The following is a 17,988-nucleotide window of genomic DNA, read 5'->3' as shown; positions in this document are numbered from 1 at the left end:
CCAATTCCTGGAGGGCTGGCAACCCTATGGTCCCCTCCGAGTCACCCACCACCCTGACTTGGAAATATATCGCCGTTCCTTCGCTGTCGCTGGGTCAAAATCCTGGAACTCCCTCCCTAACAGCACTGTGGGTGTACCTACACCACATGGACTGCAGCAGCTCAAGAAGGCAGCTCACTCACCACCTTCTCAAAGATAACTGGAGATAAGGAATAAATACTGGTCCAGCCAGTGAGGCCCACGTCTCAGGAAATTAAAAAAAAACAAGTGGCGGGGGATTGGATAAGGGGATTATTATGCAATCTGGAGACTGCCAATTTCCCAAGAGTTATCATTTTCCGATTTGTGATCTTGATTTTATAACTGCGGTCTCTGTGCGGTTCTCAGTGGGAGTCCGGAGCTTCTTTTGGTGTTCAACTGAAAGACTGCAGAATAAACCCTGCCCCTGGGTACAAACCCAGGAAGCAGTCCCTGGGGTGGATCGCCGCACGGAAAGTCCACTTCTCTCGGTGTGGGGTGAGGCGCTGGCTGTTTGGCAATGACTTTTGTCCGTCCGGGCACCGCAGATTCTCTCTCTCTCTCTCTCTCTCGCATTTACTCGGCTTGTGTTTTGTGTTTTCCCTGTGTTGTTTGTTCCTGTGGTCGGGCGCTGGATTGCGCCCAATATCCCCCCACCCCTCAAACAGTGACACAAGTTAGTGAGAGAGTGGGAGGGAGGCAGAGGGAAGTTCCCGAGCGTTTCCCCTGCTGGGTTTTGGGCTTTGGGCTTTGGGCTGAGGGCAGTGGCGCAGTGTGTCCGCCTTGTTCCTGTGGGGGACACTGGAGCCGGGGAACATGCCTCTTGCAGCCTCAGCATTGGCTTTGGGGCCAGGGTTACCCTGAGAGCCAGAGTCAAGAGGCAGACAAGGGGCAGACTGGCTGCGAAGGCCGGGGGTAGTGTGTGTGTGTGTGTGTGTGTGTGGGAGGGGGTGGGGTGGGGGGGGTTGGTGATGGGAGGGTGGGGTGGGGGGGGTTGGTGTTGGGAGGGTGGGGTGGGGGGGGTTGGTGTTGGGAGGGTGGGGTGGGGGGGGTTGGTGTTGGGAGGGTGGGGTGGGGGGGGTTGGTGTTGGGAGGGTGGGGTGGGGGGGGTTGGTGTTGGGAGGGTGGGGTGGGGGGGGTTGGTGTTGGGAGGGTGGGGTGGGGGGGTTAGTGCTGGGGGTGGGGGTTATTAATGGGGGGGTGGGTTAGTGCTGGGAGGGTGGGGTGGGGGGTTGGTGATGGGAGGGTGGGGTGGGGGGGTTGGTGTTGGGAGGGTGGGGTGGGGGGGTTGGTGTTGGGAGGGTGGGGTGGGGGGTTGGTGATGGGGGTGGGGGTTATTAATGAGGGGGGTGGGTTAGTGCTGGAGGGTGGGGTGGGGGGTTGGTGATGGGGGGTGGGGGTTATTAATGGGGGGGTGGGTTAGTGCTGGAGGGTGGGGTGGGGGGTTGGTGTTGGGGGGTGGGGGTTATTAGCGGGGGGGTGGGGTTAGTGCTGGAGGGTGGGGTGGGGGGTTGGTGATGGGGGGTGGGGGTTATTAATGGGGGGGTGGGTTAGTGCTGGAGGGTGGGGTGGGGGGTTGGTGTTGGGGGGTGGGGGTTATTAGCGGGGGGGTGGGGTTAGTGCTGGAGGGTGGGGTGGGGGGGTTGGTGATGGGGGGTGGGGGTTATTAATGGGGGGGTGGGTTAGTGCTGGAGGGTGGGGTGGGGGGTTGGTGTTGGGGGGTGGGGGTTATTAATGGGGGGGGTGGGGTTAGTGCTGGAGGGTGGGGTGGGGGGTTGGTGTTGGGGGGTGGGGTGGGGGGTTGGTGATGGGGGGTGGGGTGGGGGCTTGGTGATGGGAGGGTGGGGGTTATTAGCGGGGCGGTGGGGTTAGTGCTGGAGGGTGGGGTGGGGGGTTGGTGATGGGAGGGTGGGGGTTATTAATCGGGGGGTGGGTTGGTGCTGGGAGGGTGGGGGTTATTAATGGGGGGGGGTGGGTTAGTGCTGGAGGGTGGGGTGGGGGGTTGGTGCTGGGGGTGGGGGTTATTAGCGGGGGGGTGGGGTTAGTGCTGGAGGGTGGGGTGGGGGGTTGGTGCTGGGGGTGGGGGTTATTAATGGGGGGGGTGGGGTTAGTGCTGGAGGGTGGGGTGGGGGGTTGGTGATGGGGGGTGGGGGTTATTAATGGGGGGGGTGGGTTAGTGCTGGAGGGTGGGGTGGGGGGTTAGTGTTGGGGGGTGGGGTGGGGGGTTGGTGATGGGGGGTGGGGGTTATTAATGAGGGGGGTGGGTTAGTGCTGGAGGGTGGGGTGGGGGTTTGGTGATGGGGGGTGGGGGTTATTAATCGGGGGGTGGGTTAGTGCTGGGAGGGTGGTGTGGGGGGTTGGTGATGGGGGTGGGGGTTATTAATGGGGGGGGTGGGTTAGTGCTGGAGGGTGGGGTGGGGGGTTGGTGATGGGAGGGGGTGGGGTGGGGGGTTGGTGATGGGAGGGTGGGGTGGGGGGTTGGTGCTGGGGGTGGGGGTTATTAGCGGGGGGGTGGGGTTAGTGTTGGGAGGGTGGTGTGGGGGGTTGGTGATGGGGGGTGGGGGTTATTAATCGGGGGGTGGGGTTAGTGCTGGGAGGGTGGGGTGGTGGGTTGGTGATGGGAGGGTGGTGTTGGGGGTTAGTGCTTGGGGGGGGGTCTCCTTGTCCCAACTTCCCCCCACCTTAAACCAGTTTATATTTCACCCCTTTCCTATTTTTACTCAGTTCTGTTGAAGGGTCAGGAGGACTCGAAACGACAACCGTGCTCTTCTCCGCCGACGCTGCCAGACCTGCTTTTGTTTTGCATTTCCAGCAACCGCAGTTCTTTGCTTTTATATCTATAGTGCTGGGGGGGGGGGGGGTGTCGGGGTTAGTGAGGGGAGGGGGTGTCGGGGTTAGTGAGGGGAGGGGGTGTCGGGGTTAGTGAGGGGAGGGGGGTGTCGGGGTTAGTGAGGGGAGGGGGTGTCGGGGTTAGTGAGGGGAGGGGGTGGGGGGGTTAGTGAGGTGAGGGGGTGTCGGGGTTAGTGAGGGGAGGGGGTGTCGGGGTTAGTGAGGGGAGGGGGTGTCGGGGTTAGTGAGGTGAGGGGGTGTCGGGGTTAGTGAGGGGAGGGGGTGTCGGGGTTAGTGAGGGGAGGGGGTGTCGGGGTTAGTGAGGGGAGGGGGTGGGGGGGTTAGTGAGGGGAGGGGGTGTCGGGGTTAGTGAGGGGAGGGGGTGTCGGGGTTAGTGAGGGGAGGGGGTGTCGGGGTTAGTGAGGGGAGGGGGTGTCGGGGTTAGTGAGGGGAGGGGGTGTCGGGGTTAGTGAGGGGAGGGGGGGGGTTAGTGAGGGGGAGGGGGGGGTTAGTGAGGGGAGGGGGTGTCGGGGTTAGTGAGGGGAGGGGGTGTCGGGGTTAGTGAGGGGAGGGGGTGTCGGGGTTAGTGAGGGGAGGGGGTGTCGGGGTTAGTGAGGGGAGGGGGTGTCGGGGTTAGTGAGGGGAGGGGGTGTCGGGGTTAGTGAGGGGAGGGGGTGTCGGGGTTAGTGAGGGGAGGGGGTGTCGGGGTTAGTGAGGGGAGGGGGTGTCGGGGTTAGTGAGGGGAGGGGGGGTGTCGGGGTTAGTGAGGGGAGGGGGTGTCGGGGTTAGTGAGGGGAGGGGGTGTCGGGGTTAGTGAGGGGAGGGGGGGGTTAGTGAGGTGAGGGGGTGTCGGGATTAGTGAGGGGAGGGGGGGGGGTTAGTGAGGGGAGGGGGGGGGTTAGTGATGGGAGGGGGGGGTTAGTGAGGGGAGGGGGGGGGTTAGTGAGGGGAGGGGGTGTCGGGGTTAGTGAGGGGAGGGGGGGGGTTAGTGAGGGGAGGGGGGGGTTAGTGAGGGGAGGGGGTGTCGGGGTTAGTGAGGGGAGGGGGGGGGTTAGTGAGGGGAGGGGGCGGGTTAGTGAGGGGAGGGGGGTGTCGGGGTTAGTGAGGGGAGGGGGGGGTTAGTGAGGGGAGGGGGTGTCGGGTTAGTGAGGGGAGGGGGTGTCGGGGTTAGTGAGGGGAGGGGGGGGGTTAGTGAGGGGAGGGGGTGTCGGGGTTAGTGAGGGGAGGGGGTGTCGGGGTTAGTGAGGGGAGGGGGTGTCGGGGTTAGTGAGGGGAGGGGGGTGTCGGGGTTAGTGAGGGGAGGGGGGTGTCGGGGTTAGTGAGGGGAGGGGGTGCGGGGTTAGTGAGGGGAGGGGGTGTCGGGGTTAGTGAGGGGAGGGGGGTGTCGGGGTTAGTGAGGGGAGGGGGTGTCGGGGTTAGTGAGGGGAGGGGGTGTCGGGGTTAGTGAGGGGAGGGGGGGGGGTTAGTGAGGGGAGGGGGGGGGTTAGTGAGGGGAGGGGGTGTCGGGGTTAGTGAGGGGAGGGGGTCGGGGTTAGTGAGGTGAGGGGTGTCGGGGTTAGTGAGGGGAGGGGGTGTCGGGGTTAGTGAGGTGAGGGGGGGGTTAGTGAGGGGAGGGGGTGTCGGGGTTAGTGAGGGGAGGGGGGGGGTTAGTGAGGGGAGGGGGTGTCGGGGTTAGTGAGGGGAGGGGGTGTCGGGGTTAGTGAGGGGAGGGGGTGTCGGGGTTAGTGAGGGGAGGGGGGGGTTAGTGAGGGGAGGGGGTGTCGGGGTTAGTGAGGGGAGGGGGGGGTTAGTGAGGGGAGGGGGGGGTTAGTGAGGGGAGGGGGGGGGTTAGTGAGGGGAGGGGGGTGTCGGGGTTAGTGAGGGGAGGGGGGGGGTTAGTGAGGGGAGGGGGTGTCGGGGTTAGTGAGGGGAGGGGGTGTCGGGATTAGTGAGGGGAGGGGGGGGGTTAGTGAGGGGAGGGGGGGGTTAGTGAGGGGAGGGGGTGTCGGGGTTAGTGAGGGGAGGGGGTGTCGGGGTTAGTGAGGGGAGGGGGTGTCGGGGTTAGTGAGGGGAGGGGGTGTCGGGGTTAGTGAGGGGAGGGGTGTCGGGGTTAGTGAGGGGAGGGGGGGGTTAGTGAGGGGAGGGGGTGTCGGGGTTAGTGAGGTGAGGGGGTGTCGGGGTTAGTGAGGGGAGGGGGGTGTCGGGGGTTAGTGAGGGGAGGGGGTGTCGGGGTTAGTGAGGGGAGGGGGTGTCGGGGTTAGTGAGGGGAGGGGGTGTCGGGGTTAGTGAGGGGTGTCGGGGTTAGTGAGGGGAGGGGGTGTCGGGGTTAGTGAGGGGAGGGGGTGTCGGGGTTAGTGAGGGGAGGGGGTGTCGGGGTTAGTGAGGGGAGGGGGTGTCGGGGTTAGTGAGGGGAGGGGGTGTCGGGGTTAGTGAGGGGAGGGGGTGTCGGGGTTAGTGAGGGGAGGGGGTGGGGGGGTTAGTGAGGGGAGGGGGTGTCGGGGTTAGTGAGGTGAGGGGTGGGGGTTAGTGAGGGGAGGGGGTGTCGGGGTTAGTGAGGGGAGGGGGTGTCGGGGTTAGTGAGGGGAGGGGGTGTCGGGGTTAGTGAGGGGAGGGGGTGTCGGGGTTAGTGAGGTGAGGGGGGGGGTTAGTGAGGGGAGGGGGTGTCGGGGTTAGTGAGGGGAGGGGGTGTCGGGGTTAGTGAGGGGAGGGGGTGTCGGGGTTAGTGAGGGGAGGGGGTGTCGGGGTTAGTGAGGGGAGGGGGGGGGTTAGTGAGGGGAGGGGGTGTCGGGGTTGGTGAGGGGAGGGGGTGTCGGGGTTAGTGAGGGGAGGGGGGGGGTTAGTGAGGGGAGGGGTGTCGGGGTTAGTGAGGGGAGGGGGGGGTTAGTGAGGGGAGGGGGTGTCGGGGTTAGTGAGGGGAGGGGGGGGTTAGTGAGGGGAGGGGGTGTCGGGGTTAGTGAGGGGAGGGGGTGGGGGGTTAGTGAGGGGAGGGGGTGTCGGGGTTAGTGAGGGGAGGGGGTGTCGGGGTTAGTGAGGGGAGGGGGGGGGTTAGTGAGGGGAGGGGGTGTCGGGGTTAGTGAGGGGAGGGGGTGTCGGGGTTAGTGAGGGGAGGGGGGGTTTAGTGAGGGGAGGGGGTGTCGGGGTTAGTGAGGGGAGGGGGGGGTTAGTGAGGGGAGGGGGTGTCGGGGTTAGTGAGGGGAGGGGGTGTCGGGGTTAGTGAGGGGAGGGGGTGTCGGGGTTAGTGAGGGGAGGGGGGGGGTTAGTGAGGGGAGGGGGGGGGGTTAGTGAGGGGAGGGGGGGGTTAGTGAGGGGAGGGGGTGTCGGGGTTAGTGAGGGGAGGGGGTGTCGGGGTTAGTGAGGGGAGGGGGTGTCGGGGTTAGTGAGGGGAGGGGGTGTCGGGGTTAGTGAGGGGAGGGGGTGTCGGGGTTAGTGAGGGGAGGGGGTGTCGGGGTTAGTGAGGGGAGGGGGTGTCGGGGTTAGTGAGGGGAGGGGGTGTCGGGGTTAGTGAGGGGAGGGGGTGTCGGGGTTAGTGAGGGGAGGGGGTGTCGGGGTTAGTGAGGGGAGGGGGTGGGGGGTTAGTGAGGGGAGGGGGTGTCGGGGTTAGTGAGGGGAGGGGGGGGTTAGTGAGGGGAGGGGGGGGTTAGTGAGGGGAGGGGGTGTCGGGGTTAGTGAGGGGAGGGGGTGTCGGGGTTAGTGAGGGGAGGGGGGGGGTTAGTGAGGGGAGGGGGTGTCGGGGTTAGTGAGGGGAGGGGGTGTCGGGGTTAGTGAGGGGAGGGGGTGTCGGGGTTAGTGAGGGGTTGGGGGGGGTTAGTGAGGGGAGGGGGTGTCGGGGTTAGTGAGGGGAGGGGGTGTCGGGGTTAGTGAGGGGAGGGGGTGTCGGGGTTAGTGAGGGGAGGGGGTGTCGGGGTTAGTGAGGGGGTGTCGGGGTTAGTGAGGGGAGGGGGGGGTTAGTGAGGGGAGGGGGTGTCGGGGTTAGTGAGGGGAGGGGGGGGGTTAGTGAGGGGAGGGGGGGGTTAGTGAGGGGAGGGGGTGTCGGGGTTAGTGAGGGGAGGGGGTGTCGGGGTTAGTGAGGGGAGGGGGGGGGTTAGTGAGGGGAGGGGGTGTCGGGGTTAGTGAGGGAGGGGTGTCGGGGTTAGTGAGGGGAGGGGGTGTCGGGGTTAGTGAGGGGAGGGGGTGTCGGGGTTAGTGAGGGGAGGGGGTGTCGGGGTTAGTGAGGGGAGGGGGTGTCGGGGTTAGTGAGGGGAGGGGGTGTCGGGGTTAGTGAGGGGAGGGGGTGTCGGGGTTAGTGAGGGGAGGGGGTGTCGGGGTTAGTGAGGGGAGGGGGTGGGGGTTAGTGAGGGGAGGGGGTGTCGGGGTTAGTGAGGGGAGGGGGTGTCGGGGTTAGTGAGGGGAGGGGGTGTCGGGGTTAGTGAGGGGAGGGGGGGGGTTAGTGAGGGGAGGGGGTGTCGGGGTTAGTGAGGGGAGGGGGGGGGTTAGTGAGGGGAGGGGGTGTCGGGGTTAGTGAGGGGAGGGGGTGTCGGGGTTAGTGAGGGGAGGGGGTGTCGGGGTTAGTGAGGGGAGGGGGGGGTTAGTGAGGGGAGGGGGTGTCGGGGTTAGTGAGGGGAGGGGGTGTCGGGGTTAGTGAGGGGAGGGGGTGTCGGGGTTAGTGAGGGGAGGGGGTGTCGGGGTTAGTGAGGGGAGGGGGGTGTCGGGGTTAGTGAGGGGTTGGGGGGGGGTTAGTGAGGGGAGGGGGTGTCGGGGTTAGTGAGGGGAGGGGGGTGTCGGGGTTAGTGAGGGGAGGGGGTGTCGGGGTTAGTGAGGGGAGGGGGTGTCGGGGTTAGTGAGGGGAGGGGGGTGTCGGGGTTAGTGAGGGGAGGGGGTGTCGGGGTTAGTGAGGGGAGGGGGTGTCGGGGTTAGTGAGGGGAGGGGGGGGGTTAGTGAGGGGAGGGGGTGTCGGGGTTAGTGAGGGGAGGGGGGGGTTAGTGAGGGGAGGGGGGGGTTAGTGAGGGGAGGGGGTGTCGGGGTTAGTGAGGGGAGGGGGGGGTTAGTGAGGGGAGGGGGGGGTTAGTGAGGGGAGGGGGTGTCGGGGTTAGTGAGGGGAGGGGGTGTCGGGGTTAGTGAGGGGAGGGGGTGTCGGGGTTAGTGAGGGGAGGGGGTGTCGGGGTTAGTGAGGGGAGGGGGGGGGTTAGTGAGGGGAGGGGGGGGGTTAGTGAGGGGAGGGGGTGTCGGGGTTAGTGAGGGGAGGGGGTGTGGGGGTTAGTGAGGGGTGGGGGGGGGGGTTAGTGAGGGGAGGGGGTGTCGGGGTTAGTGAGGGGAGGGGGTGTCGGGGTTAGTGAGGGGAGGGGGGGGTTAGTGAGGGGAGGGGGGGGGGTTAGTGAGGGGAGGGGGTGTCGGGGTTAGTGAGGGGGTGTCGGGGTTAGTGAGGGGAGGGGGGGGGTTAGTGAGGGGAGGGGGTGTCGGGGTTAGTGAGGGGAGGGGGTGTCGGGGTTAGTGAGGGGAGGGGGGTGTCGGGGTTAGTGAGGGGAGGGGGGGGGGTTAGTGAGGGGAGGGGGGTGTCGGGGTTAGTGAGGGGAGGGGGTGTCGGGGTTAGTGAGGGGAGGGGGTGTCGGGGTTAGTGAGGGGAGGGGGTGTCGGGGTTAGTGAGGGGAGGGGGTGTCGGGGTTAGTGAGGGGAGGGGGTGTCGGGGTTAGTGAGGGGAGGGGGGTGTCGGGGTTAGTGAGGGGAGGGGGTGTCGGGGTTAGTGAGGGGAGGGGGTGTCGGGGTTAGTGAGGGGAGGGGGTGGGGGGGTTAGTGAGGGGAGGGGGTGGGGGGGTTAGTGAGGGGAGGGGGTGTCGGGGTTAGTGAGGGGAGGGGGTGGGGGGGTTAGTGAGGGGAGGGGGTGTCGGGGTTAGTGAGGGGAGGGGGTGGGGGGGTTAGTGAGGGGAGGGGGTGTCGGGGTTAGTGAGGGGAGGGGGTGTCGGGGTTAGTGAGGGGAGGGGGTGTCGGGGTTAGTGAGGGGAGGGGGTGTCGGGGTTAGTGAGGGGAGGGGGGGGTTAGTGAGGGGAGGGGGTGTCGGGGTTAGTGAGGGGAGGGGGTGTCGGGATTAGTGAGGGGAGGGGGTGTCGGGGTTAGTGAGGGGTTGGGGGGGGTTAGTGAGGTGAGGGGGTGTCGGGGTTAGTGAGGTGAGGGGGTGTTGGGATTAGTGAGGGGAGGGGGTGTTGGGATTAGTGAGGGGAGGGGGTGTCGGGGTTAGTGAGGTGAGGGGGTGTCGGGGTTAGTGAGGTGAGGGGGTGTTGGGATTAGTGAGGGGAGGGGGTGTTGGGATTAGTGAGGGGGTTTATTAGCGTCAGGGAGCTGGGTTTCAAGACAACTGTAAGTATTGTCAGCCTGAGCGGCTGAAATATAGCAGGAAATGGCTGCGTCTGTGAGCATAGAGCAGGTCTCCGGACATGAGTTAAAATGAATAATTTAAACAAGGTACGATTGCGATTCGAAAGTAGGAATCGAGTTTTTTTAAGGATTATGGATGGGCAGCTGAGAGCTGCTGCTTGCTATTCCTGCGCAATGTGGGAACTTCAGGTGGCTTCACGTGTCTCGAGGCACATCTGTAGGAAGTGCTGCTTGAGCTGAGCTCAGGGTTTCTGAGCTTGGAGGGAGCAGCTGGAGTGCGGAGCCTGGAGGTGGTCACCACACAAGCAGAGAGAGGCCAGGATAGTAGATGGGTGGTCATCTGGGAGTGGAGGAAGAGTGGGAGCCTCTGGGATGTGTGCCTCTCTCGAGCTGGAGCCCAGCTGAGTAAGGGTAGTTTGAAGGAGTGCAGTCCAGACCACGGCCCCAATGGGAAAGCAACTGCACAGGAGGGAACAGCAAAGAATAGAATTGCGCTTGTTTTAGGAGATTTTGTAGTCCAGGGAACAGACGGGCATTTCTGTAACCGTCATTCTGAGCTGGTGTGTTGTTAAAGCAAAGGACCTCATGGAGCGGGTCTAGAACATTCTCCAGGGGCGAACAAGTGAGCCACACATTGTGGTACACATTGGTACTAATGACATAGGCAGTTTTACTGTCCTGCACTCAGCTTTTTCAGAATTAGGAGAAATTTAAGAAAAGGACCTCAAAAGTAGTCATCTCAGGATTTTCTTCCATTGCCAACGTTAGTGAGAGTTGAAACAGGAAGATATGGTGCAGGATGGGTTGAGGAGGGGTCTCCAGATCCTTGGGGCTTTAGGGCCAGTTCTGGAGCAGGAGGAATAAAAGGGACAGGTTGCACCTCTACAGGACTGGAACCAAATCCTCCTGGGAACGTTGACTAGTGCGGTGGGGGAGCGTTTAAATTAAATTGGCAGCAGATGGTCACCAGCATGTAGAAATAGAAAAGAGAAATAAAGTGCATCAAGTGAGAGTGTTGGATAGAGATAGAGGAGGAAGTAGTTCCAGATTTGGGATTGTTGTTGAAGGAGAATCTGTTGCTAGGGTGAGTTGGAGTCTTATATTGAGAGGCAGTTGATTATTGGTTTGAGTTTAAATGTTGATGAGAGGGTATTGTAGGTTGTGGGCGGGTGGTAGTGTTGTTGAGTTGTTGAGGGGGAGTTGGATGTTGGGTTTAGGGGAGGTGTTGTTGAGGGGGAGTTGGATGTTGAGTTGAGGGGGGCGGGGGGATGGGGGGGGTAGTGTTGTTGAGTTCCTGCTGTTATTGTCTGTGTGTTTTGCTCTGAGATGTCTTCATTTCTCCTCCCTGTCTTGCAGTTTCTAGACTGAAGTCACTGTCGTCTTCCTCAAGCTTTATCATCTTTCAGCAAACGTTTCCTAACCCTCAGGAACTGAAGGTTGCAGTTTTCACAATCACCGAGTTGCCCTAACAGCCAGAACATGGTGGTAAAAGGCAGACTGCTCCAGATGGTCTTTGTATTTGTATTTCTGGCACCTACAGAATCTGCCAAGATTCTGACAATTGCCCTGATAGGTAAGTTCCAGACCACAACATTGTCCAGGATGTTGGCAGCCATCTGACCAGTTTTAACAAGTCATTCCTAATTCAAACAGGACTGAATTAAAGTATGAAATTTCAGGTTCTTCTGCTTATTTAGAAAGTTATTTGTTTTAGTTTATGCTGTGTTAAGGGTCATAGAAGAATACAGTACAGAAGGAGACATTTTAGCCCACCCTGTTGGTGCTGCTCTTTGATGGAGCATGTTGTATATTTAGATTTTTAAACAGCATTCAAAAGCTGCCACTTGAAGGTTGTTGCTCAAGGTAAGAGTTCATGGGGTTGGGGTAATATAATTAGCATGGACGGAGGAGTGTTAAATGGACAGAAAGCTGAGAGTAGGAATAAATGTGTTATTTCTATTGGATGGAATAAAATGTGGGGAAATGTGATGTTCTGCACTTGGGTAGGGAGAGTTTAAAAAAAATGTATTTTGAAAGGCATGAAAGTACCGAATGCTGTTGTTCAGAGGGAGTTGGGTGTTCTTGTGCGAGGAACACGTGGTGTTGTTGAAGCTGGTGCTGCAGAAGACAGGGCTACATCGCTTCAATCTACTTCAACCTGGGCCACATGACATGACCTGTTATAAGGGCACCAGAATTTCTTAAATGTGTTTATAGGATGTGGGTGTCGCTGGCTGGACCAGCATTTATTGCCCATCCCTAATTGCCCTTGAGAAGGTGTGGTGAGCTGCCTTCTTGAACCCCTGCAGTCCATGTGGTGTAGGTACACCCACAGTGCAGTTAGGGAGGGAGTTCCAGGATTTTGACCCAGTGACAGTGAAGGAAAGGCGATGTATTTCCAAGTCAGGATGGTGAGTGACTTGGAGGGGAACTTCCAGGTGGTGGTGTCCCCATCTATCTACTGCCCTTGTCCTTCTAGATGGTAGTGGTCGTGGGTTTGGAAGGTGCTGTCTAGGGAGCCTTGGTGAATTCCTGCAGTGCATCCTGTAGATGGTACACACTGCTGCTACTGTGCATCGGTGGTGGAGGGAGTGAATGTTTAAGGTGGTGGATGGGATACAGTAAGTCCCTGTTTAATGTAATTTTGTTTTAATGTCAGTAAGCTAATGGGGCCTGTAATGTTGTTGAGCATCATGAGATTTATTTTAATGTAGTTTCTCATGTGATCCAATTGGTGTCGTTCTGGATTGGCCTCGCCTGCACTCTAAATCTGTGACTTGTGGCTTTTCCCCTTACCTGATCTCTGACCTCTCCCCATGTCTGACCTCTCCCCTTGCCTGATCTCTGACCTCTCCCCATGTCTGACCTCTCCCCTTGCCTGATCTCTGACCTCTCCTCTTGCCTGACTCTCTGACTTGTGGCCTTTCCCCTCCCCAACTTCCGACCTGCAGCCTCTGCCTGCGCTCACCCATTCCCTTGTCAAACCTGCTGTTCCCAGACTCGGCCTTTCACCGCTTCTCTCTCCTGTACCTGCATTCCTGCTCAAGATCCTGATTCAGTCTGATGCATTGCTCGGGATTGTGGAAGTGCGAGTCCCAAGGGTGCAGGGGCTAATATAAACCAGGCTTTTTAAGAAAATGACTCACAGTGGCTCCCCCTGCCTCAGAGCTCATCTCCAGAGGCCTCGCTCACAGATAGGATTCAGGAGCGGGAAGAGGCAAGGAGGAGCATTTAAAAAAAGCATGGATTATAACAGCCCACGCTCAGCACTTCTGCACCATCGGAATCCACACTTTCTTAGGAACGTAAATAGGCCATTCGGCCCATCGAGCCTGCTCCACCGTTCATTTAGATCACAGCTGGTCGTCACTTTTCTCACAAGGCCTGGCGTTCCAGGTCAGATCAGATCCGGAAGGCAGGTTCAGGAGAGGGAAGCGGTGAGAGGGTGAGTCAGGGAGTGGGAGGTTCGGTGAGAGGGAGAGTTTGACCAAGAGGATCCGGCAGAAGGATAGAAAGATGGAATTGTGGAGCCGAGCTGATGATATCCATTGGGGGGAACCAGAGCCTCAGTCACCACTCACAGGCGATCCATCCAGAGCAAAGGGGGTCCCGGATGCCTCTTCCCTGCCTGACACAGCCTTTAGAGGCTGTTTGACATCACATTCTGCCCACGTATGGCATGGATTTGCAACATGACTGATGGAAGGCTGATCTCCTCCAGTGGGCTGGACTGAAGGTGGACATTCAGGACAACCTCGAGCAGCTTTGGGTCTAATGGCTCTGGCTCTGACTGCACCACCTTGGCATGGTCAACACCAAGGGTGCTGGTGGGCAGCGGTGGTGGGAGCAAGAATATTGTCATCCTTAGTTAGGATAACAGGTTCCTGCTCCACGGAGCTATTGCCACTGCTCTGGGTGGCACCTGATTTCACCTCTGGCGAGCTAGAACACACACTCTCCTTTCTCTCTGACCTGGCTGCAGCCAACTTCTGGCTGGTAACTCACCCATGTGCAGACCCTGAACCTATACTACCCTCTTATGGTACATGCTGTGTCGGTATCTGAGCTGGTGACTGCACATGTCAGTCCACGTCACAGAGCTCCTTTCTCCGAGATGTGTAGCAACTCTCTCACTTCCTCATGAGGATGCAGTAGTTGGCCAGGTGCCAGTTATAAGATCATAAGAATTAGGAGCAGGAGTAGGCCATTCAGCCCCATGAACCTTTTGCACCATTCAATAAGATTGTGGCTGACCTGATTGTGGCCTTAACTGCACTTTCCTGTTTGCCTTCCCCATAACCTTTGACTCCCTTGTCAATCAAAAAACCTGTTTAACTCAGTCTTGAATATACTAACTGACCCAGCCTCCACTGCTCTCTGGGGGAGAAAATTCCACAGACCCTCTGAGAGAAAACATTTCTCCTCATCTCCATCTTGAATGGGAGATCCCCAATTTTTAAACTGTGCCCCCTACTTCCAGTCTCTCCCACAAGGGGAAACACCCTCTCACCATCTACCCTGTCAAGTCCCCTCAGGATCCTGTATGTTTCAGTAAGATCACCTCTCATTCTTCTAAACTGCAATGGATGCAGCCCCAGCCTGTCGAACCTTTCCTCTTAAGCTAACTCCTTCCTCCCTCTCTTTTGTGTCTTGATTTTCTATTATGCTTGGAATGCTTTTTTATGCTTCTGCTATGAAGACAGATGCCCAATACTTGTCCAAAGTCTCTGCCATTTCCTTGTTTTCTATTATTAATTCCCCAGTCTCACCCTCTAAGGGACCAATACCCAATTTGGCTACTTTTTTCCCCTTTTTATGTACTTGTAGAATCTTTTACAGTTTCTTTTGATATTTCTTGCTTATTTTGTCTCAAACTGCAAGTTTTCCCTTTTTTTCATCATCCTTTGCTGATTTCTCAAAATTTCCCAATCTCCTGGTACTGCCACTAATCTTTGCAACATTCTACACCTTTTCTTTCAATTTGATCCATCCCTAACTTCCATCATTAACCATAGATAGTGCCTCCTGCTGGTAGAGTCTTTCCTTCTCAATGGAATGTATCTTTATTGAGAGATGGATAGAGTGGACGTGGGGAAGATGTTTCCATTAGTAGGAGAGACTAGGACCCAAGGGCACAGCCTCAGAGTAACGGGAAGACCTTTTAGAACAGAGATGAGGAGAAACTTCTTTAGCCAGAGAGTGGTGAATCCATGGAATTCATTGCCACAGAAGGCTGTGGAGGCCAGGTCATTGAGTGTATTTAAGACCGAGATAGATATGTTCTTGACTGGTAAGGGGATCAAAGGTTACGGGGAGAAGGCAGGAGAATGGGGTTGAGAAACTTATCAGCCATGATTGAATGGTGGAGCAGACTCGATGGGCCAAATGGCCTAATTTCTACTCCTATGTTTTATGGTCTGAGAGTTATGAAATGCTTCCTTAAATGGATGCCACTGCTTCCCCACAGTCTTACCTTTTAACCTATTTTCCCGTTCTACTCTGGCCAACCCTGTCTTCATCCTCTAGTAATTGTCTTTATTTAAATTTAAGATTCTAGTTTCTCTCCCTCAAACTGAATGTGAAATTCTATCATGTTATGGTCACTCTTACTAAGAATATCCTTTACTCTGAGGTCATTAATTAACCCTGTCTCATTATACGTTACCAGGTCTAAAATAGTCAGTTCACTGGTTGGTTCCAGAAAATATTGTTCAAAGAAACTGTTCCTCATACACCCTATGAACTCTTCTACCAGGCTACTTTTGCCAGTTGGATTTGTCCGGTCTATAAACAAAAGCAGAGTATTACTTAAATGGAGAATGGCAGCATAATTCTGAGGTGCAGAGGGATCTAGGTGTTCTAGTACATGAGTCACAAAAAGTTGGTACGCAGGTACAGCAAGTTATTAAGAAGGCTAATGAAATGCTATCCTTTATTACGAGAGGGACTGACCATAAAAGTAAGGATGTTATGCTTCAGTTATACAGAGCATTGGTGAGACCGCACCTCCAATACTGTGTGTAGTTATGGTCTCCTTATTTAAGGAAGGATGTTAATGCATTGCAGGCGGTCAAAGGAGGTTTACTAGATTGATCGCTGGAAGGAGTGGGTTGTCTTATGAGGAAAGTTTGGACAGACTGGGCTTGTTTCCACTGGAGTTTAGAAGAGTGAGAGGTGATTTGATTGAAGTATACAAGACCCTGAACGGCCTTGACAAGGTGGCTGTCGAAAGGATGTTTCCTCTTGTGGGTGAGTCCAGAACTAGGGGGCACTGTTTTAAAATTAGGGGGCACCTTTTTAGGACAGAGATGAGGAGAAATTTTCTCTGAGGGTTGTGCGACTTTGTAACTCTCTGCCTCAGAAGGTGGTGGAGGCGGGGTTATTGAATATTTTTAAGGCAGAGGTAGATAGATTCTTGTCAGGCAAGGGAATCGAAGATTATCAGGGTTAGATGGGAATGTGGAAATCGAAACACAAGAAGATCAGCCCTGATCTTATTGAATGGCGGAGCAGGCTCGAGGGGCCAAATGGTCTACCACTACTCCTGTTCCTATTTCTTATGTTCTTGTATGAAGATTAAAATTGCCCATGACTATTGCAGTGTTTTTTCTTACAAGCCCTCATTATTTCTTGATTTATATTTTCTTTTAGCGTAGCTACTTTCAGGGGGCCAATACCCTACTCCCACCAGTGACTTCTTCCCTTTCCTATTTCTTATCTTCATCCAAACTGATTCTACATTTTGATCCTCTGAACCAAGATCATTTCCCACTGATGTATTGATCTCATCCTTTATTAACACAACCACGCCATCTCCTTTTCCTTTCATTCACCTTGGGATCCATGTGGCTGACCGTATTTAAAGTTGATACATCTGATCAGGTCCTGTCAATGTATCTGAGGAGACTGAGGGAAGTAAAGATGGAAATTGGGGCTCTGGTTATATTCTTCCAATCCTCCTTGGATACAGGGGTGGCGATAACTACAAGAAAGCTACAGAGAGTGGCATCAGAATGTATATGTGCTGCTCATAGACCTAGCCAGACCTCGGCTCTAGTGTTCTGGAGGGATTGCCAGTGGAGTGATGTGAGTAGACTGTCAAGAGTGATGACAAGGTGTTTAGGCATGAGGTCATGGTTGAGTGGTGGACCACAGGGTTGGACATTATCTTCCCTGGCCTCTAGGTTATTCAGCTGGAACACTGAAACAGCAGTCTTGGCTGTGTCCGCTCAAAGTCTCCATTTTCTGAAATAGGTTTCCGGTGAGTGTACATCTTCAGTGAATGTTTTCTCGATTCCCGAAGATCCTTAGCCTGGAAAGCCAAATCGCCAGCGTATGTGAAGAGCCATAGCTTTGTGGGAGGGAGGTCGCTGGTACAGATATGTTGAAGAGAGCCAGTGTGAAGCATGATCCCCATGGTAGCCCATTGCTGGTTATGTGTGGGTAGCTGATTTGATCTCCATGGGGCACATGGAGCTGTGGATAGCTGATCTCCATGGGGCACAGGGAGCTGTGGGTAGCTGATCTCCATGGGGCACAGGGAGCTGTGGGTAGCTGATCTCCATGGGGCACAGGGAGCTGTGGGTAGCTGATCTCCATGGGGCACAGGGAGCTGTGGGTAGCTGATCTTCATGGGGCACAGGGAGCTGTGGGTCGCTGATTTGATCTCCATGGGGCACAGGGAGCTATGGGCTGCTTATTATGGTGTTGGTTAATTGTAAGGTTTCACATGGCAATTGATTTTTGGAGAATTTCAACAGCAGCATGCCTGTGCACCCACATCGTGTCATAGAAACAGGAAAAGCAGGTTACTGTCCTCAACTCTTTCTGGAAAGGTTCCCACAAGTTTGAAATAATCACACTTTTAGACTCGGAATGCTGCAGAGTGATTGAGTGTGTTTGTAACAGCTCTCCATGTGGCTGCTAGACTGGTACATTGTTAATCGGCACTTGAATGCAGTACAATGGTATGTGGGAGCCTGGATGTACATTCACATTATAATTGGTTAATTATAATTAGAGCTGATAATGGGCCTTCAGTTTAGAACAGAGACGAGGAGGAATGTTTCCTTCAAGTAATGTTAATTGCCTACCCCAGACAGCAGTGATAGCTGGATCATCGAATATACCTCTGCCATTGGAGGTAATGTTTGTGCCCCGGTTTGTTAGCCTGTTTGTAAACAATATATCTCAAAAAGTACTGGATGAAACTTGGTGCACAGATAGGGGATGGGCTGAAGGAAGAGCTGTTTGGTTTTTGATGAAGATGCAGATCTGGATCCAGATCTTGGAATTTTTTAAAGGATCTGTTAACACTGGGAAAAGGGGCGAATTGACTTTTTTCAGAATGTTGTAGATTGTCTCAGCTGCTGTGGTGGGAAATGTCACAGCTGTCAAAAAATGAGCAGAGTTTTCAGAGCAGGTTGTTGGATGTGGATTGGACTAAAGCCTCCTCAGTGAGAAGGAAGCTCTGAATAAAAATATTTCTATTTTAGGCTTTGTAGTTACAAAGTGTCAGCCAGGCAGGGAAAAGCCTCCAGGAGAGCCTTCAGTTGTCAAGGCTGAGTTAGACTGATTTTTGATCAACAAGGGAGTCAATGATTATGGGAGGTAGGCAGGAAAGTGGACTTAAGGATATGGTCAGATCAGCCACAATCCTATCGAATAGCAGGGCAGGCTCAAACGGGCCAAATGGCCTTCTGCTCCTGTTTCCCATGCTCCGAAGCAGCATGGTGTGAACCTGGAAGTGCTGCAAAACTGCGCATTGCAGGAATTTGGCAGCAGTCAGCCTGTCACCCAATTGGCAGCTAAACCTGC

The 17,988-nt window shown here is 56.4% G+C and overlaps 1 protein-coding gene across 1 annotated transcript in view; it reads left to right on the top strand.

Annotated features, from left to right (window-relative positions):
• The first annotated feature begins 295 nt into the window (after window positions 1-295).
• Window positions 296-17,988, top strand: part of LOC121276834 (UDP-glucuronosyltransferase 3A1-like) — an 88,833-nt gene continuing 71,140 nt past the window's right edge. The window contains exons 1-2 of the mRNA XM_041185378.1: window positions 296-516; window positions 10,599-10,744. Of these exons, the coding sequence (XP_041041312.1) occupies window positions 10,651-10,744 (94 nt within the window). The 5' untranslated portion in view covers window positions 296-516; window positions 10,599-10,650. The remainder of the gene's footprint in view (window positions 517-10,598; window positions 10,745-17,988) is intronic.

This window comes from Carcharodon carcharias, chromosome 4 (assembly GCF_017639515.1).
Source record: "Carcharodon carcharias isolate sCarCar2 chromosome 4, sCarCar2.pri, whole genome shotgun sequence".
Taxonomy (NCBI): Eukaryota; Metazoa; Chordata; class Chondrichthyes; order Lamniformes; family Lamnidae; genus Carcharodon; species Carcharodon carcharias.
This window is presented reverse-complemented; position numbering and strand designations above follow the sequence as displayed.